The sequence below is a fragment of the Crassostrea angulata genome, chromosome 7 (genome assembly GCF_025612915.1).
Source record: "Crassostrea angulata isolate pt1a10 chromosome 7, ASM2561291v2, whole genome shotgun sequence".
Taxonomy (NCBI): Eukaryota; Metazoa; Mollusca; class Bivalvia; order Ostreida; family Ostreidae; genus Magallana; species Magallana angulata.
In genome coordinates this window covers 56,932,498-56,943,145 of record NC_069117.1, presented here as the reverse complement: position 1 = coordinate 56,943,145, position 10,648 = coordinate 56,932,498, and the positions used below count along the sequence as shown (strand labels likewise).

General features: G+C 37.0%; 2 protein-coding genes across 2 annotated transcripts; one reads left to right on the top strand and one right to left on the bottom strand.

Annotated features, from left to right (window-relative positions):
* Positions 1 to 2,378: 2,378 nt before the first annotated feature.
* On the bottom strand, positions 2,379 to 5,419 carry LOC128191215 (whey acidic protein-like). Its single transcript, XM_052863303.1, has 4 exons — positions 5,321 to 5,419; positions 3,295 to 3,345; positions 3,113 to 3,200; positions 2,379 to 3,019 (listed from the first exon to the last, which is right to left on the bottom strand). The coding sequence occupies exons 1-4, from the start codon at positions 5,342 to 5,344 to the stop codon at positions 2,622 to 2,624; spliced, it is 561 nt and encodes a 186-aa protein (XP_052719263.1). The 5' UTR covers positions 5,345 to 5,419; the 3' UTR covers positions 2,379 to 2,621.
* A 903-nt stretch (positions 5,420 to 6,322) lies between these two features.
* LOC128191214 (uncharacterized) lies at positions 6,323 to 10,181 on the top strand. Its single transcript, XM_052863302.1, has 9 exons — positions 6,323 to 6,426; positions 6,532 to 6,570; positions 6,901 to 6,980; positions 7,131 to 7,202; positions 7,288 to 7,429; positions 7,651 to 7,742; positions 8,436 to 8,507; positions 8,979 to 9,123; positions 10,086 to 10,181. The coding sequence occupies exons 1-9, from the start codon at positions 6,390 to 6,392 to the stop codon at positions 10,112 to 10,114; spliced, it is 708 nt and encodes a 235-aa protein (XP_052719262.1). The 5' UTR covers positions 6,323 to 6,389; the 3' UTR covers positions 10,115 to 10,181.
* Positions 10,182 to 10,648: the final 467 nt, after the last annotated feature.

Genomic DNA, 10,648 nt, shown 5'->3' with positions numbered 1-10,648 from the left:
GAGGGGGGGGGGGGGGGTTACTATACCATAAACTTTAATTTTCAATACTAATTTCTTTCTTCCTTCCCCTTCAATTTTTTACATGCTCCCAAAAAAGTGGGGTGGCCAACTCCATCTATATTCAGTTTTTAATATGTAATTTTAAGAAAAAAATTTGCTGCGAGAGAAAATGCGGGGCCGCATCCCACCCCATCCGCCCTTCTGAAGCTTCGTGCCTGTAGACCGGTATACATTAGAGTTCACAAATGTTAATTGAACCAAAGAAACTTTATCATGTCCGACTTTGTGATCATCTTACAACATTAAGAAATGACTCCTTGATAGATATATTCATATAATTTTCAGCTATTGTTCTATCAAATATTTAAATTGATAAGTTCATGTTATTACACAACCCGGAAGCTTCGACAAGGCGCTACTAATGATGAATCAAAGTATTGAGAGTACTGAAAGCCGATCTTTGTTTAATGAATTTGTACACTTTTTTAAGATCCTAATATAGTGGTTTTTCTTTTGAATGATGCGAGTAATCCCTGAGTTTTGGTCCAGAAGGGGGTAAAAAAAAATACTGGCAGTTTATCATGACAACAAAGAAAATGATCAATACCTTGAAACAAAACTGAAATCATTTTCGAGAAAAAGTAGTATTGTGATATTACGTCATAGAAAGACATCATCTTTTGGTTCTGTATGCGTAAAAGTTAGATTCGCAATTATATTATATCTTAATTTTGGGAAGGTTCCTAATTTCTAAACAAGACATTTGTCATCACCAGCCCTCTCCTAGATTTCTATAACGAACTATTACCCTGTATATTCCGCGAGTTAAAGCGGAGGATGATTCCCATGATTTGGTGTATATTTCACTATCGACCTCTTTTTTAAATTGAAAATTGAGTAATCGCTAGCTTTTTTATTTAATTGAATCATTTATAGCTGGAGAGTTAGATTCCCCTGTTGTTCGTGCAAACCTATTTGCAAGATAGATCAAGTTGTCCTATACTCAGTAATATGTGAGTTAAAACTTCAAACGCATTTCTTAGCAATGTATCGTCATATTATGAATTTTTTTTTATAGAAAAACCCATACATTGGTATTACAGAAAGGGAAAGAAATTTGCTAGTCATACCGTAATTATAAAATGTTGATTTTTTTCAGTACATAAAATTTATCATCTTCGCTAGTCAAGAGTTTTCGGTCCACTTTGCTCCCCATAAACCCTTGGTGGATTTCATTACGGAATCTCGGTGATGTGGTGGCGCTATCTAGCGAACAACTTGAGTTGCGCCCCTTGCATAATTTACATCGAATTAAACAACGGGTTATATACACACTACGGCATTAATACAACTTGAAAACATGTTGACTTCCGAATATCAGAACATAATTCACGATGCTATTAAATAAAAATTAAGATATAACCTAGGGAAAGCACGGAATGTTTTATTAATAGTGTTTTGTATGAAACTGTACCGGGAGTGAAAAAGTCGCCGATTTATATGAAAGCTTTTATGCCACAAAACCAGGTATCGTTGTCGTGAATGTTGCGGACCAAAGACATTAGATAAAACACAGCTCGTTGGACCCTTAAAAGCAATAACCATAAGCAGGACGTATATAGACTAACGGGATAGGCAACTTCTACATTCGCCATGTTTACTTCCCATGCTATCGAGCCTTGACAAGTTTGTAGAACTATGTTCATTCCCAGTAAAGCATACAGGTTTTTAAAGCGATCCGGTTAGACCATCGTTGGGGAGGCACTGTACTCGTGAACTTGTGTCTCACTTGTTAAAAGCGCCGAATGTTTTACCAAATATCACAATTGTTTTCTTTTTTAAGAGTTTATATTTACCAGCACTGCGATTGGATCAGCTACTCGCAGCTGCAGCCAATCATTAAACGGAGCTTGTCACCGAGTTCTCGTAATGAAATCCGCCAAGGGTTTATGGGGAGCGAAGTGGACCGAAAACCCTTGGCTAGCGAAGATGTAAATTTATATGCAGTATAAGCAAATACATGTATTCCAAACAAGCTTGTTAAGCGCTTGCCAGTACTATCAGTACTTTGAAATTTTTTATTTCTTATACATGTATTTATTCAAACCTGGATTACGCACTATCAGTACGTGATTGGCATCATTGGTGAACTGTTATAGACTATACGTTGCAAAAGAGATTCGTAGTGTTATCAAAGACACTGGAAAATGAAAAATAAATTTGAATTCGCAATAATTTGTGGCTAATCAAAATAATTTCTTTGTATTCTTAAAATTCATTTTTTGCATTGAGAGGAAGAAGAAAGGAGTGCATTTTAGCTGGGAATGTACCCCCTCCCACCCGTTTTGTTTTACCAGAAAAAAAGACACAAATAGCACTTTTATCTGAAAATAAATAATTTATTCAGATCTGAAAAGTACCTATCATTGCACAATAAAATACTGTAAACATAGTATTCTTTTCAAAATAGTTCCCACCCCCTTTATAATATCACCACTTGCTTGAACACGGTAAAAGTAGAACACAATGGACGGTTTAACACACGCACATACAGACACACATACAAAGGGTACAGACAGTGTATGGCAGAATGATTTTGGTTTTTTCCATTGAGGTTCGTCTCATAATTGGCGACAGATGTAGGGCAGCGACCAGAAGGCGGACCGGACGCCGGCCGCCTGGTTGGCAGTGTTAAACAGATAGTAGTAGCAGGGCCGTGAGCAGGTGCTCCCACAGGCCGTCATACAGCACTTCTCCACCCCCGGGCAGTCGCTGTCGGACGAGCAGTCCATCCCACACAAGTTCTCGTTCCGGAGGTACCTAGGGCACGTGCCGGGCTTATTTTGGTGCCCACTACAGGTGAACCCGCAGCCGTTGTAACAGCAAATCTCGTTGTTTGGACACATGGCGTCGTTTTGACACTGGGTGATGCAGGTGCCTGGGGTCGTGGGCACGGGGCACCTCCCGGGACGGGACAGCTCGGCGGGAATGTGGTTCATTTCGTATGTCGGGTTGACCTCTGAAATGTTAGAAAGGTAGATATAATGAAATGTATAAATCTATATGAATAAGAAATGAAATCTAAGCTGAGAAATCTGATGAATGTACTCACCCATACAGACTGGGTAACGTTTGCAAGGCGGGTACTCGCACGTGCTTCTTTGCAGAACACATTTTGTTCCGGCGGGGCACTTCAAATTCTGCAACAACAAAAAACAATTTTGTCAGGGATTTCTACACCAGAATAGCTTATAAACGTTGATTACATTTACAAGAGATAACTGTTGTACTCACACAAGAAAGGAAACGGCAGTCAACTCCGGATATAGCGGACATGGCCAGGATCTGTGGGCGAAAGAAAGAAGTACATTGAAAATGAAATACAGAAGGACACTTATTTGATAGGGCTGGTTATTACTCTGATTCTAAGACTATTTTTACCTTTAATTCTTTGCTAGATGATAATTTTTTGCTAGAAATTTCCAGATGTATCTGATGGATATTTCGTTGACCATCTGTACATACATGTACTAGTACATGCCATGAAGTACAATCACAGGTGTTTGTTACATTCTGGGGGCCTATTGTAGTCTATATAGTGAATACGCCTCCGGTATGAAACAAACGCCTGTGCGTACAATACAGAAGATATATATATATATTTTTTTCCACAAATTGTGTCTTACAAATACAGTATTCTATTAAGCACCGGTAAAAAAAAAAACTAAAGCTCTAATTTTTAAGACACTTGGTTTTACAATAAAAGTGATCTACATTATTTCACAGGTGCTTGAGGACAGGATCGACCCCCCCCCCCCCCCCAGTATATAGACCCCGGTCCTTTATTCATTTTTTAATTTAAAATCAAATTATCCTTTTAGGACATATTTCTAATCTTATTTATTCAATCATTGCCCAAAATTACCTAAAAAACATTTTTTTAAAAATCAGACCCTCTGTGTATTATATATGTAGAGGGTCTGATTTTTTAAAAATGTTTGTTTTAGTTAATTTTATGCAAGAATGTATAAATTTGATTAGAAATATGTCCTAAAAGGATTATTTAATTTTTAAAAAAATGAATAAAGTCCCGGGGGTCTATATACTTGGTGGGTGGGTGGGGGGGGGGGGGGGTCCGATCCTGTCCTCAAGCACCCGTGCATTATTTATCCAAGATATCACTTAAAACCTTCGACAGCAAAAATAAACTTGCATGGAATTTCCAGATCTTTATGCATTAAAAGTACACGGTAGCATGCCTGTGTAGAGTACAAAAGGAGTAATAGGCCATTGGTCTAACAATCGCCGCTCTGACGTAAAACATTCAGGGTGTGCCTCCGATCATTGTTCCGCTGTGTACATATTGGTACAGGGACTTATTTAGAACGTTCTAGACTTTGACTTTTGATTCTACTGACGATCCACGATATTACAGGGTCAGAATGATAAAGGGAGCACCAGGTAACACAGCAAATACAAACATTGCGTCACAAGAATGCGCGGTCACTGTCCAGTTAGCACAGTTTAATCTGAGGGGGATTGTCCGGGTATTGGACCGTGATCGATACGTCACCTAGGGACCAGCAGGCCGTCCGTCTGGTGAGTCTGCAGTCAGAGTCACTAATCGGATATCGGAACAAGTCCCCATCTTGACATCGTACTAACCCGAAGATGGGAATCGACGTATTGTAAACCGATTCGCAATTTCTGATATTATATCATTCATAGTGCATGTAAGTCAAAGAATAAAAGTTTTCACTTCTTAAAATGTCACTTAAAGGCACAATAGTCGTCAGAAGTTTTGTTGTTGAGGTTTTAATTGCAGAAATTACAAACAAAATATATTGAAAACAAAACCATCAGATTTATGCTCTTATATGGTAGTTATAAAAGTTTATCAACGATTTACTGCGCCTTATATAGTATGAAATGCGAAATTCTAGACCTCAGAAAAGGGAATGCAGTATGTGCTATAGAAAAATTTCATGCCATATTTTATGGGATTGAAAATTAAAATAAATATTTAAGACCCTAGTCTAATCTGTTGTATTAATAAATTAATGGCATTTAGCGAGTAAGCTAAGTATTGCTATTAGTATTAAATCTAGTTTTTTTGTTTTGGGATTTTTCTTTTTTTGCTCATTCTTTATAATTTACCGCGCAAGAGTATTTTATACGTGAATTTAGTTTTTGTATGGAGTATTAACCTATACATAAGTGAGAAATACGATTCATAAAAAATACATAAAAATCAAGATTCATAATACTTTTTTTTTTAATAAAAAACATTATTCTTTGGAGAAATAATTGAAAAACTTACTGCGGGTAGGATGATGAAAATCATGGTTATGTAGAGATCAAACCCTCAAATATTGCAGCGTCTCCAGTAGAGTAGCAAAAATTACTGTAAAAACGAGAACCGGCGAATCTTCTCTTATACAGAGTTTCACATACACGTGGAGAAAGGGGGCGTGACCAGCACCCTAGAAACGCACAAATATCAGCTAAATATGGAAATCACATCATCGAACGTCATTGCCATTCAGATATATAGACATGACTTGGACCTTTGTGAAAATGACAGCAGACAATTCTTTTTATTGGCGCATCATTCTACATTGAGCAAATTGCTAAAGACCACTTTAATATTTGAAAAAAAAATCTCTTAAATAATAGAATATGAATTGATTAATTAAAAAATTGAATAAATATTGAAAACTGTTTATTCTATAGGTTCTTTTAAAAACAATTGTAGATTTATGTGCTTTTAAATTTATGACGCGAGTGAAATAAAATAAATTGAATAATGGGGAAACTGACATTATCATAGATGTCATCAATAATGAATTTTGATTGCGAGCAAATGTAATGAGCCAAATTATTATATAATTAAATAAAAGCAGTTTGTGTGAAGGTCTTTCATTTCGTAACATCACGTTCCGGCATATTGTCCGTAGTACAACCATTGAAATAAAAGACAGTAGAACAAATATTTGGTACTCTAAAAGATCGGACAATAAACAAGTTAAACAGACTTAAACAATTCTTAAACAATTTACGTTGGATGCATCATTTATAAAAGAAAAAATTATATACATTGTGTATATGCATTGTGCAAGTTTTGCAGTCCACATTATCATAACACTTTATATTCGGACAAAAAAATTACGATCAGTATAAATTTTATTCTTAAGATCGTTTCTTTGCAACTCTGGAAGGAATGGAACAAGATTCAAATCATCTAACCATTTCGTAAAAAAAAAAACCTTTTAGTAGGACTCTACGACCTTTTTTGCTCACTGTAAAGTTTCCCATAATCTAGGAATGACAAAAAGACCTATCTCCAGAGGTTATCAGAGATTTACCATTGTCTGATCAGTAAGAACAATATGGCGGTGCTAGTCTGGGCCGTTATTCTTGTGTCAGGTCAGATATTCCACTTGTCTTTTACACAATTGTCATTTGTACAAAAAATTATCTAAAGTTTAGAAAAAAAAACGTTATAGCAAATGAAATAAATGTAAATTGTAGGAATCCTTGGTTCACAGGGAGAGGCCATCAAGAAGCAGGGTAAGTACAAATCACTACAGCCGTCCTTGATCTGTCATGGCGATGTATTGGTATTCTAAATTAAAAGAAGATGCGTAAGAGAGTCAGAACAGTGTACCAGCATGACGTTTGAGCTTGGAATTGGTGTTGTATTACACGCTAAACGTGTGGACAAATTATATTAAAAGATGGCAACTGTGATCATTTCTTAATTAAAACTAAACAGATACGTCAAAACAGATACCGCACTTTAAATCTTTTGACAGTAACATACATGTTTGTACAAACTCGGGTCTGATACAAATACCGAGGCCATATTACATACGTTATAACCAAATGTTCTTCTCTCAGCCCCACTGGTTTGCTACCGATGTGATAAAGTCGCCGACGCAGTGGACTGTACCGTAACGGAGGCCTGTAACTCGGACGAGGTATTATGACGTCATGTTGACATATAAATAGACGCAGAGAGAGTTCGAATGAAATCTTTGTTAAAACGTACTCTTGAATTGCCTTCGTAGCAATATCTGTAGTGTTACAAAATTTGACTCTAGATTAGATTTGTGCTTTTCTCATTTCAGCAATGCTTTACCGACAAATACATCAGTGAGGAAGGGAATGTGTACTTCACACTAGGATGCAAGGCAAAGCGAGTAAGTCTGTAGACATAAGCTCACTGGGAACTGTTTTGTTGAGGTCTTTTGATCGATGATTTTACATGAATGGTGTTATTGACAGATCTGTGATATACTGGCGTCGTTTGGGAAACGAGAGGTCGAGGAGGACATGACTGACCGAGAGAAGAGAAACATAATCCACCTGTGTACTCAATGCTGCGCCTCTGGTTACTGTAATAACAAACTGTGCACAGTGGTCACAAGTAACGCAGCCTTTCACTTATACCCCTTTAACAATTAATCAAAGATGTCAATGTTAAACGGTTTTAAGAACATCGTACGGTATACTAGTTTCTACTAAAACAACGCCATATCAAATTACTTTTAATCGTAACATTGCTACACGATTTCCGTGATGCATGTGGTAGAAATATTTTATTTCTACTCAGAATTTTGTATTTCTTCATGCAAACGTTTTTCTCAGCTCCTGTGCCAACCAGAAAATGTCAGGTCTGCACACAGCTAGAAGAGGATCCCTTGTCATGTACCCAGATCCAAAACTGCGAGCCTCACCAGGTGAGTAGGACCTCGTGTCTTGTTCTAAGGTACCTCACCAGGTGAGTAGGACTTCGTGTCTTGTTCTAAGGTACCTCACTAGGTGAGTAGGACCCCCGTGTCTTGATCTAAGGTACCTCACCAGTATGTAGGACCCCGTGTCTTGTTCTAAGGTACCTCAACAGTATGTAGGACCTCCATTTTCTGATTTGTCTCTTGGTATGTTAGACTATATGATTTAGCCTGGCTTGGTTAAGTACATCAAGACTACCCCTAGCATAAATTTTGTAATGCCCTTATTAATCAAAACTCGAAACTTGCTCTGAACAAACTGATCTTACATAATTAAAGTGCCATAACCCCATATCAAACGCATATTAAATATGACAAGGTTTTTCTTGTGTATAATCTTTATTACGCTTCTTAATATCAAGACATCAGTATTCGAACTTCATGAACGATTAAGTATAAATCTGCTTTCTGTGAAAAAATGCCATGGACCTTATGACTTTATGATCTAAAAATTCACGAACTTTATTCCCTTAAATTATGTGACAAGATTGCACCTTTTACGATGCTTAAGGTCAAGGTCACTTGCGTAATTTGTCCTGAGCATGTCAATATTTGCTACTTCACATTGAATAAGAATTAAAAATAAAATTCCCAGTGTCATCCTACAGAAAATATCTACATGAAGTTCTCTTTCTCTAACAGGAATGCTACGCTGATGTCGTGATGGATCAAAACCACCAAGTTCGTCACCGAATGGGCTGCCGTAGTAAAGTAGTAAGTAGTTCGATTTACTGCCGCAGTATGAAATTAGTTGAGGAAAACTTTGGCCCATTTTTGCGACGTTGACATAGAGTCGTTTTCACAAGAGCTTTGACTTTGGGCAATACACGACAAACTCCGATTTTTTGAAGGCGTGGTCTAATCTGGTTAACTGTCCAGTCATTGGCTAATAGATATGAATAAATTGAACATAATGACACTTGCTCGACTTCACCCAGAGATGTATATTTCATTTGAAACAGCGCAACAGTGCAGATAATTCCAATTTTGATAGTCTATGAGCTTTTCTTAGCAAATTAGAACTAAAAAGGTCATTATTTGACAGCTTATTTTGTTGCGCAAACTAAATGTGACATCCCACCGAAAGTCCAAGCTCTTGTTAAAACATCTCTAAAATAAAATTACTGAAAACTTGAAAGTGACAAATTAAAAAGAAAATCTTATTTTGTATCTTCTACGCTACAGATGTGCGAGGCATTCCTGCACCATGGCCACGGTCTTTCTCACGGCAGACGGGCGGTCGGCATTGGTAACGACGCCCACGTCGCCCAGCTGTGTGGGGGATGCTGTAACAGCGACGCCTGTAATAGGGGCGGCTGTTACACTATCTGTGAGTAGGCGGGGCCTAAAGATAACCTTGGTTGTTTAACTTCTCTTCGAGAATATTAGCAGTCTTAGATCTTGCCTATCATTGAATTCTCATACACGAACACGTGTACATTGTATATATTAGGGTAATTCGTCTCGGCGAGAATCTACTTACATTCATGCACAAGTAATGACATGGCTAAAATTTAATGATGTGCTCGACAATCGCGGCCATTAAAAACAACAAGGCAATCAATAATAGACTCCATTATTGGACAAACATTACTTACGACATTTTAATATTGTGCGCAGGATACATCTAGCATGTGGTTGTGCGCGGATTTGAACCAGTGATCATGATGAATATTAATATATGTGTATCTACTAGCATACATATCATACGCCAGGCACAAAAAATCGTTCTTGAAATTGGGTGGGGACTAACACATCCTAATAATCTTGACGACAAAAAAAACTGGAAACAAAATTGCAAATCATGAAATTCGGGGGTTGGGGGTGGGGTGGGGGTGGTTGTTTGTTTTCATGCAACTTCAATTTCACTGTTTATTTCCTTATTTTCACTTTAATTTTTTACGTGCTCCCTTAAAAGTGGGGTTTGGGACCTCCATGATTATTCAATTTTTACATGTAAAATTGATTTTACACGATAAAAACAATTATTGTAGAGCAGAGGGAAGACTTCTATTGACCGCATTTTTCAAAAAAAAAAAAACCCCAAAAACCTGTTGGTTTTCGCAAGTTTTATTTCTGGACACACGTTTTTCTTCCTTTAAAACATAATTATCTCATTTGATACAAAAATGGTTGGGAATCTGTGAATTTCCACCCTCTTGTTTCTTCTTAATGAGTTATGGCGTAATATAGTCACCTACTGTAGTAGTAATTACTATCGTGTTATTGTATATACTCAATTCACTGATTCCTTTTCTTTGTTTGTATCCACCAGTTTATTTCTTCTTGCAGCTCACTACAATCTCACCAACCACGGATAAAAATATATGTCAAGTGTAAACAAATGCAATTCATTTTTTCTATATAAAAAGCGCAAAACATCGTAAATTTGTTTGTATATGAATACATGCACTCCTTGAACTTTTTTAAAACCAGGCATGTAGGATAGGTTTTTCCAAGTGATGAGGGAGGGGCATCACCTCAGAAATCAATGCAAATCAGGAGTTCAAATGGTCAGTAAACACAATTATGACAAAAAAAAACATTGAACATTTAACATTGATCCCACCATTTAAAGAAGACACAATGACCAAAACTGAAATGCAGCATTTATTTCAAAATATTGTTTTGGACCAAAGTTGAATGGAATGAATTATTGCGGCCAGTCCCTAGTACAATGCACTGTACTTGATGACAAAATACCGTACTAAAGAGGACCCAAGATATCTAAACAGAGTCACAATAAATGCGTTCCAAAGCACAATTAGCCATTAGCCGTGATGAAGTGCAGGTTTCAATGAAAGGTTAACCGGACTCTTCCATTGATGTCATATTCAAAGACAATGCATTTATAT